The 19,110-nt window shown below is 39.6% G+C and overlaps 1 protein-coding gene across 1 annotated transcript in view; it reads left to right on the plus strand.

The window, feature by feature from the left end:
* LOC126279803 (solute carrier organic anion transporter family member 74D-like) overlaps positions 1-19,110 on the plus strand; it is a 104,787-nt gene that overhangs the window by 71,986 nt on the left and 13,691 nt on the right. The window contains exon 9 of the mRNA XM_049979707.1: positions 14,008-14,111. Coding sequence (XP_049835664.1) covers positions 14,008-14,111 — 104 coding nt within the window. The remainder of the gene's footprint in view (positions 1-14,007; positions 14,112-19,110) is intronic.

A 19,110-nucleotide genomic window follows, 5' to 3' on the forward strand; every position in this document is an offset into this window, starting at 1 on the left:
TTGCCCATTATAGTCGCAGTACATCGTCACCTGTTAGGTTGCTGTGTGCCAACTGTCCTGATGTAGCTAGTGATGGGTCTCAGCACATTTAAAAGCAGGCAAAGAGCGTAAGCACTGACTAATTGTTCAGAATGTCTTGTTTGACTATAGATGTAAAACTGCTGTTGGTTACCACGTCAGATGACTTTGACGGTAACTGGCGCCCCAGATACCTCCCGAACGCTATGGCAACTGTGAGAGAGCCGCAAGGTGCTCGTCTGCGGGCAGCGACAGTGCACAGAGGGCGAACGAGAGCTCTGTCCAACGGACAGAAACATTTCAAGCCACAGGGGAGCGGGCTTTAAAGTTTCTGGGAAAGATGAACACAAACGAATCATTAGGGCAACTCTGGAATACCTTGGAAGGTATCATTTTTCTGCAAATGTCTGTCCTGTTATATCGAGAAAGGACTAACTATTGTTGCTAACATACATTTATAATGGTGGAACTCAAAACCTGAGTTGACCACGTGCAGAGAAAGATTCACAGAGCACCTGGGGAACGACAGATCTCTACTGTGAGAAACTTGAGGGGTGTGCGTCATACGAAACATTGCTCTCTGTTACAAGTCTGCTGGAGACTTTTATCAAAAATGGTTCAAATGGCTCTGAGCTCTATGGTACTTACCATCGGAGGTCATCAGTCGCCTAGACTTAGAACTACTTAAACCTGACTAACCTAAGGACATCACACACATCCATGCCCGAGGCAGAATTCGATCCTGCGACAGTAGCGGTCGCGCGGTTCCAGACTGTAGAGCCTAGAACCGCTCGGCCACCCCGGCCGGCAGACTTTTATCATGAAAGTAAGTAACGTCCATGTGCCAGAGCCATTGCTCTCTTCCTGTGTGGCCGGCTGCATATGCTGGCACAGCATGACACAACCAGGAAGCGTGCGATGGCTGCGTCACCCAACAAGTCAATCACTGTTTGATAATGACGTGTTCTAAGACTTCCCAGTACACCTCCACTTACCAATGTTATATTTTCCTCGAAATCGCTAACAAATACTAGCCAAGAAAGGAAACATGAGATTTCTATTAATAGAATGGGCACTTCATTATTTCCTTGTTCTTCCTTGTTCTTTAAGTATGTTGGTTGTTTTATTTTGAACACTTCACAGCAATAGATTAGACTTATTCCAGTTATAAAATGGGTAAGTCGTTTGGAAGTAAAAGCATTTGTGATGTAGCTGACACCATTTCGGGAACATGAGTACCAATACCGCTGCCTGTTTAATTCGTCGATTTCTCGTTTGACGTCAGGAGAATGAGCAGAAACCATTCCAGTAAAAACGAAATGAATCACCGGAAATCGAAGATGGGGCCCTTTCATCTGCTAACTTTTGAATCACAGATGTGGTCTCACAACAGAATAAATGTAATTGGTCAACAAAAATCAGCGATTCCCCTTCTAAAATTATCCGTCTATATACTAAACTGTTATCCCGAACCCATTGCTAGATGCAGGATACATATCTAACGGCTTTCATGGGCAACGTAGATTTGATTTTGAATATTTTTCATAATTATTGACAGAATTTGAAAATTTAAAATTTTATCCTATTCTTCTTACGAAAAGATATAATCTTACGTTAAAAGTTTCACACAATAAGACAATTATTACATTAGAAACTGTATGTTTGTCTCGGGACAGTGTAACTAACGGCTCGCAAATACCAGGTATTTATTCATCCATTATTGGAGGAGCAGAACAGTTAGCGACTTCCGACAGACTTTACATATAATTTCAAATCCTGAAACAACGTTTTCTCGCTGAGATTTGTTCCCCTCTAAAAAATGATGAAAGGAAAGAAGTTTACCGTTTATTGAATTTTCGCTATTCATGTAGCCAAACTTCAGGATCAGGCAGGATCTTTTAATTTATTACTTGTTTACTTCCGACTCTATTTGCTATACAGTTTGCAGACCGTACCCACATATGCCACTTAACGTTTCTGCAAAATTATATCATTGCCCGACACGTAGTTCAGGAGATGTTACGCTATAAATATTGAGATGTGTCACAAACAAGCTTTTGCTTAAACTGGAGCAACCATACCGGTGAGCCACTGTAAATAATAATAACAACACTCAACACTCATCAAACATTCAAATTAACGTAAAAATTCTAACAATTAAGAAGTCAAGAATGATGAGGTGTTTCCAAAAGCTGCATAGTTATATGAAGGTGCTTTATTGACAATTCTCGGTTTCAAATCGGTATAGATGCATCTTCAAGTTTGTAAAGATTTTATTTCTATAACGTAGTTGGACAGTTACGGAGTCCCAGCTTTCGGGAAGAAAACCACGTTAAGAGTCATCATGCAGTGATGGGACGCTATAATAAAACTAAATACACCAAAAACGTACTTGCCAAAATGTAAAAAGCATGACTGCTGAGTTAATCAGTCCCATAGGACATATTATAAGATCCGATAGACACACTAGCTGTATAAAATCAATAAAGTAAAACTGTAAATAATAATAACAACACTCAACACTCATCAAACATTCAAATTAACGTAAAATTCTAACAATTAAAAAGTCAAGAATGATGAGGTGTTTCCAAAAGCTGCATAGCTATATCAAGTCCTGAAAAATGTGCGTACTTCTGCTGTATTAGCCGGCAGCTTCGCCCGAGCGGTTATAGGCGCTTCAGTCCGGAACCGCGTTGCTTTTACGATTGCAGTTTCGAATCCTGCCTCGGGTATGGATGTGTGTGACGTCCTTAGGATAGTTAGTTTAAGAAGTTCTAATTCTAGATGTCTGATGACCTCAGAGGTAAGTCCCATAGTGCTTAGACTCATTTTGAATCGCTATATTACTAACAGGACGACATAGCGTAAGCATCGCGTGGAGGCTAGAATACACGTTCACTCAAGAATTTAACAGAAGTCTGAAGGTATTTTATGACGACATTTGAACTCTTTAAAGAATCGGGGATTTACTGGTATCACAGAATTATAGCACTACGTAGAGGCTTCCAGCCGTTGACAGCTAAAGTGTGTACAACATAACGCCTAAAACCAACACTTTTGTTCAATCAGAACTTGTATTAAAACTATAGCTGAAATCAGTAAACGAATTGCAAAATTTTTGACATGAAAAGGAAAGTCACAATGATTCGTTTTTTATACAAGGGTCGATCAAAAAGATTTCGTTTGAGGGTGTTGTTGCAGTGCATATGCGACGTAGAGAGACTGCGTGTGTATAAGCACCGACATGTAAGAAAGGGATTAGCGAGGCATTCGTATCTTTCCGACATGAGTGCCGCAAATGCGGAAATGTGAACTGTGGCGATTTTACTGCCAAATGCGTCCAAACAGAACCCATGTGCCGCTGTTCTTTTCTTGGCTGGCGATGAACAAACTACGGTAGATACCTATCGGAGAATGAGGAACTTGTATGTGGCAGCATGTCTGCCGAAAACCACCATTGTGGAATGGTGCGCCAAGGGGCGCTGCTGCTTCGCGATAACGCACGTCCTCACATTGCAAACGTCGTGACACAGAAGTTACGTCAACTCAAACAGTGAACACTCGAGCAACCACTGTATAGTCCTGGACTTTCTCCATGCCATTACCACTCCTTCGGCTACTTTGGAAAGGCCTTGAAGTGTCAATGATTCCACCAGACGACGATGTCCAGCAGGCAATCCCGGACTTCTTCACTTAACAGGACACGATGTTTTATCAAACAGATATCTTCAATGTGGTGCGTCAGTGGGATGATTACCTCAATACTCAACGCCACTTTCCCTGATTGGCGCACCGATCCTGCACTGTACGGCCTTCGAACAGAAACGTTTTGATCGCCCCTTAAAATATGACAACAGACTTCTACGCTACCGAACACGTATGTCGATAAAGAGTTTAAACTAATTTTCGTCTGTAAAGATGGTTTACAGATGTACTTTCATAAGCCAATCTAAAAACTACGATCTGCTACTTCTGTAACTGCACTGTCTATTAGTTCCTACGTCATATGAAACCGGTATCGCAGCGCTAAGTTATTGAAAATATCTTCATACAGCAAATGCCAAGGTTTTAGGGTCTAAATGATACAGATGTTAGAGGGCCCCAAACTGAACACTCTGAGTGAAGGAAATGGGTAGTAGATATTTTACGCTCTACGAGGTCATGCACGAGAAGCAGTGTGTGGTTCATAGTGCTAAACTGCTCCTGTTTCATAACAAACAGCAGGCTTCTGCATCGAAGTTGCCACTACTGCTTGAAAAATTACACAATGGTCTATAACATGTCCACAGTGTAGTTTCACAACACTTTATAATTAATCACTCCTTATAGGAGGTTCAAGGGTCGTTTACTGCATCAAGCAGCGAGACGTACAACCCAGAAATCCGAACGAGTTTACAGAGGTAACTTTCGCAGCGGGGTTCTTATTGACTGGAAGAAGTGTTTACCGTCGCAGGTTGAAGCTTACGGCAGAATTGGACCCTCCAAGACACAGAGAGGTGGCCGAAGCTGCCGAGATAGAACTGTTCGCACAGTATAACTTGATGAGATGGTGTTGGACCTTGTCGAAGGAGATTAATCAACAAGCACACTTCAGCAGGCGCATTAAATGCACACTTCAAAAAACGCGACGCAGAAAAAACTAGTGGTCCTGTAACTAAACCTATATTGTTCAAAACGTATAAAAACAATGAAGCCAAATATGTTTGTACTCTGTTGCTTCAGTGGGTTATGGTGGAATGCACACATAGTGACTAGCAATCAGCATTTACAAGACTTGCTTTAAGGTTAAATTTTTGCTATAATATTGTGGGGCGGCGGATGGAATAATTGTTAATGTTTCTATTATTTATTTAATGCTGTTGTTTGCCGTTCTCAACACTGGCTCTCTAACTACAATATTGGCAACCAGAAAGTGATTAGCAAAACGTGAAGCCTGTAATTAGAATTCCTAGTGCCCACTTCATCTGAGAAATACATTTATAGCTACAGATTATAGCTCTGAGGAATTAGGAGATTGTCTGGGATTCATAATCAGAAAACCATTCTCTCTAAAATGTTCACTATATTCTGAAAGTCACAGACCAAAAAGAATCCACACAATCCAACTACCAGAGTAATTCAGAGTCTAATGCGCTGATGCAACTATAACTGTTCAAATTAAATGTTTAAGTGAATGCTCGCCATAATTTGATGATAATGTTCATCAAACGCCACGCTAATAATGGTAGAATGTCTGTCCGGCGGCGGCACGTGAAAATACGACATACGCAAACTAAAGATAGATCATTATCGTCATCCCAAAATTAACACTTCACTCGAAAACGATTTCATGGTTACGCGTATCCCGAGTAACTTATTACTGCATCCGAGGCTGTTTATATCAACGATACCGACGCGACGCGACTCCCGGCACAGGTGGTGCGCTAATCAGCGTCTGGAGAGAACTGGGGCCTTCCCTTTCTCTTCCCACTTAGAAAGCGTCTCTAAAATGGTATCTATTAAATACTGTGAGTGATCTAATATTTCTACTGTATCCTATAGATGCTACCGACCATGCTCAGTTTGAGTATTCTGATCTGTCTTACCAATTACTGTAATTACTGGCTTAGGAAAAGTAACCACCTGGTGAGCGCCAGTGTCCTCATAAACGGGAACTAGTTTTCCTGCCTCAGCCTACTACTGTTTCCTTTATTCCCATTATAGTTAACTGGCACAGCATTGCTTTCCGCACTGTTGTTTACCTGCATAATTTTGTTCGGAACAAAATTACTATCATTTGGATGCCATTGTTGGTTCTGATAATTATTTCTCCAATTCCTACCTCTCTTAGGATGGCGAACACCTACTGTTCTGATGTTTACATTGACATTCTGCTCGTTCTTAAAATTACTGCTAGTGTTATTACCATTTCTGTTATTACGTGCTTGCTCCTCATTAGCAGCAACACGTTCTACACGTTCCAAATATTCAATGAAACGATCCAGATTGTCTCTAGGGGCAGATATAATTCTAGTTTGCCAATACCATGGCAGTTTGGCTTCAAGACCTAGTATTATCATTTCAGGTTTCAGCTTTTCCGCCAAATGTGACAAACGTGAAATCCATGACCTATCAAACTCTTTAATAGATTCCTTGCCTGCATTGAAGCGTTTTCCGCTCCAAAATTCTCTCAATACTTCATTTTGCTTATTGCTAGACCAATACTCATTAATGAAAGCTGTTTCAAATTCCGCTAATGTTTTACACTTCAACATAACAACATGGCTATTTTTCATGTCAATAATTAAATAAATATTAATTTACGACTATTACTTCCTCAGAGACCAAATGGGATCTACCAACCGCATAATTTAGACAACTGATGCTTGGGATACCCCATGTGTTTCCGTAAGTACCTAATTTCTATTTGGTAAAAATTTACGGGACTAATCTGCTTCTTTAGATCAGGACTACTATCATCAACTTAAGGCATTTATTCTAACGCTGTGTCAACGTATTACAGTGTTCCGCCAAAATTTACTGCCTCAGAAGTTCGAGCGCACGGACGGAACGCATGGAGTTGATGCATGACGCCCGAGGTAGAGGCAACCTTTGCAACCGGTTGGTGCTTGTGGTTTCCTCACTTTCAACATAGAAATAGCGGAAGACTGTGGGTTACGTACCAACTGATTAGTGTACAATCCCAAACAGGCACCCTCTGAATGTCGGTAGATGAGATAACGTTTCACTACCCGTAATAAACTGGGTACTCCCAGCTATTCCGATCATATGTTGCCCTACTCTGTTCTATATCCTTGAAGTTTCTGCAATGATCTCTGGTTTTCGCCTCAGGGATTTTCAGCTTCGTGACAGAAGCGCCCAGCGACTCCCAGTCTTAATAATCTGGCTTCACCAATCACTAAAATGTTACTAAATTGTTTTCTTACTACGGTCGCGATAATAACTGGGCAGTTAAACTTAGTTCTGGTTATGTGATTCAAACAGCGATGACGTCTTTGTGCTCAAATGTAATAAAGTTATTGACGATAGAAACTCGTGTTCTACCTAAACATGTGGAGTTTCAGATTCCCTGCCACGTCCCCAGGTTGGGCAAATAATATTTCCCCTGGCAAAGCGCCAAGGGCTGTGGAAGCATCCTTACTTTCACTCCCTGCTGGATCCCTTCAACCCTAACGTTTGGCGTTGGCGTTTGGCACTGTCTTGTAGCAAAACAAAAATAGTTATACTCGCACAGTTACTCCAAATTTACTTGAGCAGTAAGCGCAATACTTTCTACAGCAATGCTGCAAGACGATTCTCATCGCGCAAGAAGTCTATCGCAATTAACAGTACAACAGAACATGATAAATGTTGTCTACTGAATTTAACAATTAACGCCTATTCAAAACAAAAAAAGCGTTTTACCTGTAAAAATTTATGTGTGTTTCAGCAGTACATAAATGAAGTGACAAGATTATTTAAGTAGGAACAACATTTTAACCACTCGTACTATTATAGTTTAATGTACTAGCTACTCAGAGTCCTGCGGAAATGTTTTGAACTAGTCTTGCTTATTGACGTTTTCTTGGCAGTGAGTTTGGCGAGTTGACTACAACAGTCTCCCTATTGGCAGTGGAGGATCTCTGATTAATTTAACGTTCTATGCATGTAAGTCGAGATAAATATTGTGGCTGAAAAAAACCGTGACACCAAAAAATAATTAATGTAGAGTAATAAAGTTTTGGGAATCCATTTGTATAGTTAACATATTTAAGCGATTAACATTACAAGATCACAGGTTAAAATGGTTCAAATGGCTCTGAGCACTATGGGACTCAACTGCTGTGGTCATCAGTCCCCTAGAACTTAGAACTACTTAAACCTAACTAACCTAAGGACATCACACACATCCATGCCCGAGGCGGGATTCGAACCTGCGACCGTAGCAGTCGCACGGTTCCGGACTGCGCGCCTAGAACCGCGAGACCACCGCGGCCGGCTCACAGGTTAATGTAAGTACGAGATAAGCCATTGCAAATGTGAAGTGGTGCTACAATAATAACCCGTGTAGCCGCCAGAAAGTTGAATTGTGCAGTACAAGTGCCTGAAGTCAACTTGCTCCATGGATTTCCATGCCTGTTGCACTTCGTCGGTCAGTACAGGAACGGTTACTGCTGTTTGTGAATGACGCTGGAGTTGCACCTCAAAGTTGTCCCATGTGTGCTCCATTAGAGACAGATCTGGTGATCGAGCAGGCCAAGACAACATGGCGACACTCTGTAGAGCATGTTGGGTTACAACAGCTGCTGTGAGAGAGCGTTATACTGTTGGAAAACATCTGGAATGTTGTTCATGAATGGCAGCTCAGCAAGTCGAATCACCAGATTAACGCATAAATTTTCCGTCAGGGTGCGTGGCGTAACCTCGAAAGTTTGCACAGTGGCTACATTCCAGCCAAGTCTTTCTGCAGTATCGCAGAAGGAATATCCAACTTCTCATAGACCTATTACAAGACCTACTTCAAACTCAGTAAGGCATTGATAATGGCGTTTTTGTAGCTTTAAAAGCATTCTTAATTAATATCAACTCACCACATCCAACTTCAAATGTAACTAACGCTCACGACCGTTGCAGCGTGTATTTAAAGATAACCTGATTTGCATCCTCGTAGTGGTGCTACTGCAGCCATTCTTATGAGATTGGCGCTAATCTGAATAGACGTCATCTTTCAGATGTAGAAACACGCCTACCAACTTCCGTTTAGGTCTCACAGCTCTTTCTTGGTGTTGCTATTGGTTTTCCGTCAGTGTACTTATAACTATCGATAGTTTGAAGGTTTAATACAAGAAAGAGAGTCTCTCTCTGTTTTAGACAGAAGGTTGCCCCACTATATCTTCAGGTACTGAGCAATTGTCTCGCACGCCATCATCTCGGTATCCCATAGTTACGCTGCGCAATAGCAAGCAAGGGAAATGTTTCACGATGTCTTCTGATCGCATTATAGCAGACGCGTTAAAATATGACACAGTTGCTAAGTTTTACAAACGGTTCCGGAGCTGTCAAAGACAGGATGACTGATGAGCATTCAAGTGACAGACCATCTCTCTGTGAAGAATCGTAAATCTGTAAAAAAGAGACTCCGATGCCCGAATACCGGCGCATCACAATAGAAACTAGAGTGCAAAGAGTGGAAATCGGTCATGGGTCAGTTTTCAACACTTTGTATGACATTTTGAACATGGTAAAAGTCACCGGCAGCTGGGTTCCATGGCTGCTCTCACCCATTGAAGACAGTCGCCCAATCCCGCGGAAATTTTGCAACCTTGTCATGCGAATTCAGATGACTTCTTTAGCAGCGTAATCATCATGAATTAGCAGACCTGCGTCACCATGACTGAGAGCCAAAGGAACAAACCAAGCAGTGGAAACGTGGATTAACTACTACCGGAGAAGGTGAAGGAAGGCTGTCAAGACAGCGCGCCTCGTGGAAGCTACGCAGCGTAATCGTCGTACTCCCGTACAAAGAAATAACTGTGGAGTAAGCATTTCCAGAACGACTGCGAGATGATTTTCAAGGTCATCGACAAGTCATCCATCGCTGGGAAAAGTTCGTCACATCTAAGGGATAATGTGTAAAACAGTATTAAAACAACTAATAAGTTTCAACGTCACAGCTCCCCCCCCCCCCCCCCCCCCCCACACCAGGGTTGGAAATTAATGACTAACTATCGAAAGTCGTAATATAGTGGTTGAGATCTGTGTAATGGTATGTAGTTATTTGTGAAAAACATGTTTATTTACATATTTTATATTGCACGCATTTTTCCGGTACAATTTACAACAACGCAAAACAAAATACATTCTCATTTCTCCACGAGAATTAGGCCGAGTACATAAAAATTGAAAAAAATGCGATCTTTTGGGTGGGAAGAGGTGCGAGTTGGCATAAGTGCAGGTCCACTAGGTGTGAATGTCAACATGTCGGTAGAGTTACGATTTGGAGGTGTGTCTGCTAACGTCGTGGGGCAATTATTGCCATAATGACACGTGAAAAGCCCCTTTCGGGAAACAAGCACGCAAGTATCAAGGGTACAAAGAAGTGGGCCTGTCTAAACACCAGATTGCTAAATGATAATTTTGTCCGATTAGGTGCACAGTCTTCAAAAAATGGCAAATATGGCCGGAGACGAAAATTGTCTGCATCAGATACACATATGACTGTGCGTTAATGAAAAGTCGACGGCTTGTGCTCTTTTCAAATCGTGGCTGATCTGCAGTTATCAGTCAGTCCCAGACACGTTAGACAAATCCTGGTTCAAGATGCGAATCAAGAAACGGCACCATAAATCACCTATAAACAAAGCGCATAAGGGGGCTCGACTCAAGTTTGCGGAAGAACGTATACCGTGGACAGTAGAATGGAACAAAGTAATTTTCAGTGATGAGAAGAAGTTTAATTTGGATGTGCCAGATGGTTTTCGGTATTATTGTCATTCATGATCTGATACATACGAGCACGTTCGGATGAGCAGAAACTTTGGCGGTGGCAAATTTATAATCTGGGAAGCATTTTGGGCTAATGGTACGTCCAACATAGCATGGCTGCACTGCAAGATGAAGTACGATCATTACACAGTTATGCTTGACACTGAATTGGTTCGTATGTATGAGGAATTCGACGATGAGAATTTACTATGCCAGTACAATAACGCTGGGAGTCACAGATCTGCCAAGACAAAGTCGTGGTTTCATGATAAAGGAATTCCACTTTTGAGCTGACTAGAAGAATGCCATGGAGAATCTATGTCGAATCCTTGCAAGACGTGTTTACTCATTTGACGATAACTTGAGACTGTGACCGAGCTGAAAACTACAATTCGAGTGCAGTGGACCTCAATCACGGAAGAAGAGATCCCTGCCTTCATACAGTCGATGTTTAAAACGAGTTTCGCAGTTATTAAGAACAATAGAGGTTCGACTAAATAATAGGTCATAGTTGTGCTATATATATTGTGTATGTTATATTGTTCCAACAACATTCGTAAGTGCTGGTTGATTTGGGTGAGGGTACCAAACAGCGAGGTCATCGGTCCTATCGGATTAAGGAAGGATGGGGAAGGAAGTCGACATTGCCATTTCAAAGGAACCATTCCGGCATTTGCCTGAAGCAATTTAGGGAAATCATGGAAAACTTAAATCAGGATGGCCGGGCGCGAGTTTGAACCATCGTCCTCCCGAATGCGAGTCCAGAGTGCTAACCACTGCGCCACCTCGCTCGGTTTCGTAAGTACCTATATGTCAATGTCCGCCTCTACAGCTGTCTTGTTTCATTAAATTTCTTAAGTACCAGTACTAATGTTAAAGGTTCGACTAAATGTTAGGTCACAGTTGTGGGCGTTAAATTATTCTAACAACATTCAGAAGAATCCACTTCTAAAGTTTTCTTGTTTCATTGAATTTCAAAAGTACCTGTACAAATGGTAAAAAGGGACTGTATTTTGTTTTTCTTTGTTATAAACTGTACTACCAAATACTTAAACACACATTTTTTTTCATAAATAACTACGTTTCTTTATACTAGTTTCCATCACTGTGTTTCGTCTTTCCAGTATGTAGCTAATAGCGTAATCTTATGTGATAGCTGTCTAAATTTTTTTGCGTCAGGTTCACTTGTGTAGCATCATATTATTGAAGGGATGCTCTGCCTCATCCGTTTGAAGAACGAGAAGATTTTTGTCAGAATGACGAACTCGGTTGATCATATTCATCCAGCGTGAGTTATAATTAACAGAGGCTGCTCTAGAGTAACTTCATACGTGGTGAACGAAGATACTGAATTTAGAAAAAAAATTCAGTGTACTTCTGTGCAGTACAGTAGAGCGATGGAATTAAGAAGGCCGGCTTCTGGTAAACATGTATCATAATTTATTTTGTGATTACTAAATTAATGTCACAATTAATTCCGTGTATTATTAAACTTGAAACAGATCAGACGAACAAGCGTCGCTGTCTTTTATGCATACACGCATGACTTTAGTTTTGTTTATACCTCTCTTATACTCTGTATTTGTTGTCGTACAGGATATTTCAGGCCTGTTACTGGTTTTTCGTTCCTGTGGAGTCTCATACATAGCTGTTTTATTTGTACTGAGTGATCTGAAGAATTGCAAACTATGGTTTTTTAATATATAAGAAACTATCAGCCTCGATTGCGGTAATGAAACCAACCGTAACCTAGGTTTCAGCCTAAGTAATTGAGCCTTCTTCAGAAGATGAACCTGATTCTATAATATGTCTACGAGGACATGTCTATAAATAAAACTAAAACGCCGTGCGTCTATGGAGACGAGGCGTTCGCCGGAGCTTAAGTCAAGTCTTGGTGGTACTTAGTACCTATGTACCGCATTTTTAAAATGTGACTACGCCTATACAGGCCTTCTGAAGAAGTCTCAATTACTTGGGCTGAAACCTAGGTAAAAGTTGGTTTCATTACCACAGTCGAGGCTGATAGTGTCCTATATATTAGATTATCACGATTGGTGACTGGGCTGCTATGTTGAAAGTACTAAAATAATGTTTTTTTTATTTTTTGCGTAAATTTTTATAGCTATTAATTCATTTACGTCTTTCTAAAATTTTTGTTTCTGTCTTTGTGTATTTGCACAAAAGGACAGGAGTGTGTCATTTATAATTTGTAATTTTGTGTAGGCAACGGTAGCAACCCGGTATTAATGAATAATTACTGGATAGCCTCACAACGAAATTATAAGATAATGGTACTTTGTGAGATTATTTAAAGGCATAAAGAGGGTTCAGTTAATTTCATTTACGTATTATATAATAACTGTCTTGGAAACAGAAATAATTAGGCTACGCATACCTTGATTGTACTGAAATAGAATGAAAAAGAATAAATTATCGGTAACGAGAACAAGATGACGTTAATACTAATGTCCGTTACGTCTCGAGTCATCTTTTAACAGTGATCTTCTAAAAGCACTTGTTAAGAATTTGTCTACGATGTACGTGTTAGTGTCCACGTAGATGATGCTACCGTGATGCTACAGAGGGACGCGCTTTAGCTCTTTAGTAAATGCACCAGGCACACCAGAATATTCGATTCAGACTTGCACTCTCAGAATACTTCTCAAAGACTTCCTTATTCTCATTTTTTTCTTTGAGAACGTTCGTTACTTGAAACATGGTAATTTGACAAAATAAATTAATGAATGAAATTATCATTTGATATTTACTTATTTCCTTTCATCGTTCTTGTTATTGACAATAGTTGAGCTGTTTTTTTGTTATAAGTGCGTAGACGGAAAAAAAACGCAGAACCAAAAAATTATTAATGTAGAGTAATGAAATTCTGGGAATAAATTTTTCTAGATAATATATTTAAGTGATTAACATAGTAAGGTCAGAGGTTAATATAAGCGTGAGATAATCCATTGCAAATGCATATGCACTTCAGTTCTCCTGCTGGAAAACAACCCTTGAAATGCTGTTCATGAATTACAGTACAACAGGTCGAATCACCAGGTTGACGTACAAATTTGCAGTCAGGGTGCGTGAGATAATCCCGAAAGTACACCTGCTGTCGTACAAAATCGCACCACGGACATAACTCCATTTGTAGGTCCAGTGCGTTTAGCACGCAGGCAGGTTGGTTCAAATGGTTCAAATGGCTCTAAGCACAGTGGGACTTAACATCTGAGATCATCAGTGCCCTAGACTAAGAAATACTTAAACCTAACTAACCTAAGGACACCACACACATCCACGCCCGAGGCAGGATTCGAACCTGCGACCGTAGCAGCAATGCGGTTCCAGACTGAAGCGCCTTGAACCGCTCGGCCGCAACGGCCGGCTCCTTCCTGATGGTGCGATTGCTTTTCCGTCATTGTATTTCGCACAAATTTATTGGATTCTTAGTCTGAGTGAAAGAAAGAAGGTGTCATGCGTAAGACCAAACATCCTACATTTGGTTCGTTGTTTTAATGTTTTCAGGTGCGTCGACGAAAAGGACAAGTCTGCTGCCATGGGGGTCGGCATCGTCCTGATAAGCCTGTTCGCCTTCCTTCCCGCTCCCATATTCTATGGTAACCTCCTCGGTGAGTAACACTACTTTGCTTTCACATACTCTTCAACTTTGAAATAAAAACGTTGCAACCATTCTGGATTTCACCGGCCACAGTTGCTTCCGTAGAGACTGAGTGTGTTTTCACGTTCCGCAGATCGGCTCCTGACTTTATGCTGTTCGTATCTATACATAGGGCATCACAGACCCAATCCTTCGTAACAGACTCTTCTCTACGTTTATATCATTCCACTAAACCATGTTTCGGCATTCTTCTCCGGTTTGAGTTTCAGAATACTCACAAATTATTTTCAGACGAATGGGAAGCTTGATAGAAGCCAGCTTTGATGAATATCATGTCGCGTTCTCCAGAAATTTAGGGACACGAGAGGCAATAGCAAACAGCAGTACACCTTCAGTCTTGAATTTCAAACTTTTTATTATGCTACCGGTTCCTATGATATATTACATTGTCATCAGGTGCCTGTATAAAAAACAATGTAATTAAATATAACAATCAACCATAATGAAGAGGACAGAAAAATTTCACTTTCCCCTTTTATAAAATTTTAGAGCATTGGTAATACTATGGCACCGTGATATACCGAGGTCGTTCAATCACCAACACCGTGTATCCAATTTGTATTTGTGTAACGCGTATAATCTGATGTGAGTAATCTGATGAAGGAACGATAGTTTGGGACAAGTACGTATTGTCGACGGGTCATATGATAGACACATAAGAATCACTTAATGTAATAGGGAGGTTAACAGAAAGTAATTGCCAAAATTCAATTTAAGCAGGGTGTCTCACCAATGCGGACGTAGTAATCAGTAATATTGAAGTGAAGTACACATAAAATAACTAATATCAATAGAGAAAAAGGATATATTACACCCAAATCAGATAGAAAGCATTGAATAACAACAATCAACCCAATTTATTGGAAGTTAAGGGACAGTAAATGACAAATCTCAAACAATGTATGGTCTTTCACTTCTGTAATAATAAAATAGTCTGAAACAGTCTGCCAGAGCTAAGTGTACCGAACTTCCACTACTTAAAATACGTAAGAAACGTGTAAAAGACAAATCACGAATAAAATCATAACTAGGTAAAGAGTACATTCATTAAGTAAATAAACCATTGGTGTGCAGATAGGTACCATATCAAGTTAGTTACTTCATGTGCAAACAATTTTAACTTGATCTAGTGCCTACATGTCCCACATGGTTTATTCACTTAATGAATATAGTTTTATGTAGTTATGATTTTATTTGTGAACGTACGTAGTTATCTTTTACATGCTTCTTAAGTATTTTACGTAGTGGAAGTTCGTTGCAGTCACCTCTGGCAGTCCGTTTCAAATTATTTTATTATTACAGAAATGAAACACCCTACCTTGTTCGAAACCTTTAACTGATATGTGTTGATCCTTGTTATTCTATACTTTTTATATGCCCTGGGTACTGCGTATACTTGATTCCTATTACTTTTAATTATGTTATGTAAATTTCACTTTAATATTACTAGTCATGACATCCGCATTGGTGAGATACCTTGCGTAAACTGAATTTTTTTAATCATATCTATTCTCATATGTTCTTATACACCTTTTGGGCCTTCACCCGTTGGCAATATTTACGTGTCCCATCATCATCAGATGATTGATCTTTTTATTATTTTTGATTATTACACTTGATTACATTATTTGTACGGGGAACTGATGAACTCATAATGTAACACTAAAACCGGTAGTTTAATAAATAGTTCATCATTTACAGCTGAAGGTTGTTTACGTCAAATTGACCAGCCAACATCGCAGCCACCATCTTCTACAAAGATGGACACACAAAGACGGGGCAATAGTAGTCCTATGAGTTATTTTAAAAGATAGAGTGAAGAGAGCCCAACCGAAGTTTATAACATCTGTACATTTAGAGAAATGTTTTGATGATTTGACTGGAATACACTTGGAATGTAGCAAGGATAAAGTAGGATAAAGTACGGGGAGAAAAAGGTTTTCCACAGATTTTGCTTAAAAAAGAATGCAGTATTGAAACCTTGGACACGAGGAGGAAGCAGCAATTGAGAAGGGAGTGAGGCAATATTGTAGCCTATCCCCGATGTTATTCAGTTTATACATTGAGCCAATAGCGAAGGAAATCAAGGAGAAAATTTGAAAAGAAGTTTAAGATCAGGAATTAAAAAAATAAAATTCTTTCTGTTTTCTCGATGAGATTCTAGTTCTATCACAGATGGCAAAGGATTTGGAGGATCGGTTGATCGGGATGGCTAGTATCTCGAGAAAATAAACTAAAACAAGGATAACGCAATGTAGTCGAAGTAAATCAGACTATGCTGTGTGAATTGTGTTAGAAACACTGAAAATAGTCAGTGAGGTTTGGTATTTAGTGCCGAAAAATACTTGGCAATTGCCGAAGAAGAGATGATATAAAATGCAGAATAACAACAAAAGAGAAATTTCCTAACGTGAAGTATAAATTCATGTGTTAGAAAGTGAAACACGAACGCTAAATAGTTCAGACAATAAGAGAATAGGAACTTTTACAGTGCGTTGCCACTTTATAATGCGGTAGATTAGCTGGATATATCGGTTAACTCATTCTGAGACATTCAGGCGAATTTGAGAGAAAAGAAATTTATGACACAACTTAAGAGACCGGTTGATCGGACACATCCTGAGACATTGAAGAATGGTCAAATTTATAACGGAGGAAAGTATGAGGGATATCATAGTTGGAGTACTGTCAGATCAGTGTTGAGAGAAGAACAGAATATTAAACTTACTCGACGTAATCTTTAGGCTGGTCAAAACTAACATACCATGCCGTTCACAGTGATTAAAAAATGATCTTACTTAATTTCTTAATTTATCTTTAAGTTTCCTTTTTGCCTGAAGTCATAACTTTCACTAGAAATTACGTCGTCGTTCTTCAGTTGACACAGTTTACGAATGACCTGTCGAATGACTAAGAGAAATCGTGGAGGTGTGAAAAATGTGATAATGGTCCTGTCCTACAATCACTGCCTTCCTGTAAACATTATTCGCTTAGAAAACTTACGATTACAGACAGACAGAATCATGCTCTTGTTTGGCTACCTGATAGTAGTTCTTGATGACTGCTTCAAAATACAAAGAAATTAAGTAACGCGACACAGCTTAACATCATAATCTCTTTAAAAACTGAGACATCTTGACAGAAACTTCGTTGAACGTAAGTTGTTGTCATTTCCTAAGTTGCAGTTGAAACGTATCATACAACTTGAATCTTAGACACTACGACCTTACGAGCAGAAGCGAAACTTCGCTCTGTAGAGAAGAATATTGAGTTTTCTTTTTCTTTACTAAGTTGTGTGTAATCAATTTAACAAATACATATTTCTTCAAACAAAAACCAAAGGAAATACATTTTCACTTGTATTTCCGCGTCCACGACAGCATGTAACTGCAGTAATTGAAAGTTTGTGTATGAAATAGCACACTCAATTCACAGGCACATAAAATTCACAGTAAATCAAATAGTCTTAAATTATAACTGCCATATATGAGACGTAAATGTGAATAGGACGAGAAGCATAAGAAGTAGATAACTGCTACATGGAACATTTGCATTAACATTCCTTAAGACAAAGATCCGTTGGGAAATGACAACAGCAAGAAATTCGGAAAATTAAAACGCAGATGAACGAATTTTTACGGACTTTTATTGTCATGAAAGGCGGCGTATTAATAAATCTTGATTGGATTTCAGGCCTACATTACCTATCGTCATTTCTGTGGAATACGAATGTGTCAGGTCACAAATATCTGAATACAATTTGCATCTGGTCGCTACCGAAGATGGCTGATTGTACGCTAAGAACTGCTGTATTATCAAGACATTGTGCGTACACGATTGCAGTAGCAAAATGAGTACGTTGTTTCTTACTTGCATTGAGTCAATATCTGAAAAATGCTGGGTTTCACCTGTATACTAAATTAAGTTACAAAAGGCAATTAAAATATTGTCAACCAAGAAAACTAATGCAGTGGTTAAAGCGTATCACAAAAGTAAACAGTTAATGTATGCGTGTAGACATTTGAAAGTGAACTACAGGCAACTTGCACAGTTGAAGACTGCCATACATAACACACATGAGCAGGAACCGATACTTCGTTATTTGGTGTCAACTAGCACTTACCTCACTGTTCGGTAAAAAAAGTGTTTTCGTATCTAGAATGCTGTATACATCGTTTTTTCTTAATATGTCGCACTCACTACCATTCCCATAATGGAAAATCGGAAACATAGAGAAAAAAATTCATTCGCGCATTGGAAAATCGGAATCATGGAAAACAAAATACTGTGTTCTTTGTGGTTACAGATACGTTTAAAATTCGACACTCCTTAACGAAATAAAGATCGTGTTTCTGTGAAGTTCAAAGCCGAAAAGCACGTCAGAAAAATGGGAACCCGATCTTTCTTTTCTGGAGGATTTACTTAAAGGTACCAATGCAGTACACTATAACACACAATGCACAGTCAAATATACGACTACCAAAATGAACTCTGTTACGCCACTGCCAGCACGTTGATAGAGGTGCATACGGGGAACCCCTTACAGGACGGCAACACTCAAGGCTCATGGGCGCCGCAGGTAATCACGGTGTCGCTTTACAGGGTATCGCTTACGACCTTCAACTGGCATCACAAATGTATGTTTTTCACTGCTGAACACGTTATTTCAATAAAATAAAAATCAGTTAATTTAGTTGCCCTTACTATAAATGGCATACGTATCCCTAAATTAATAGCTTTCAGCTTCCTCGAAAAAATGATATCTAAATGTAGGAATTACCTCGTAGTCGTCATTGTAACGAATTATAGTATTTCAAACGCATCTCTCAGTGGAGAGAAATTCAAGTCCAGCACTAATCTCGTCTTATATCCTGTGTGGTATCACTAAGTTCTGATGATCTAGCTTCTTTCATATATCTATTATTTTCCACAGCCATTTTAGTAGATAG

The sequence above is a fragment of the Schistocerca gregaria genome, chromosome 1 (genome assembly GCF_023897955.1).
Source record: "Schistocerca gregaria isolate iqSchGreg1 chromosome 1, iqSchGreg1.2, whole genome shotgun sequence".
Classification (NCBI taxonomy): domain Eukaryota; kingdom Metazoa; phylum Arthropoda; class Insecta; order Orthoptera; family Acrididae; genus Schistocerca; species Schistocerca gregaria.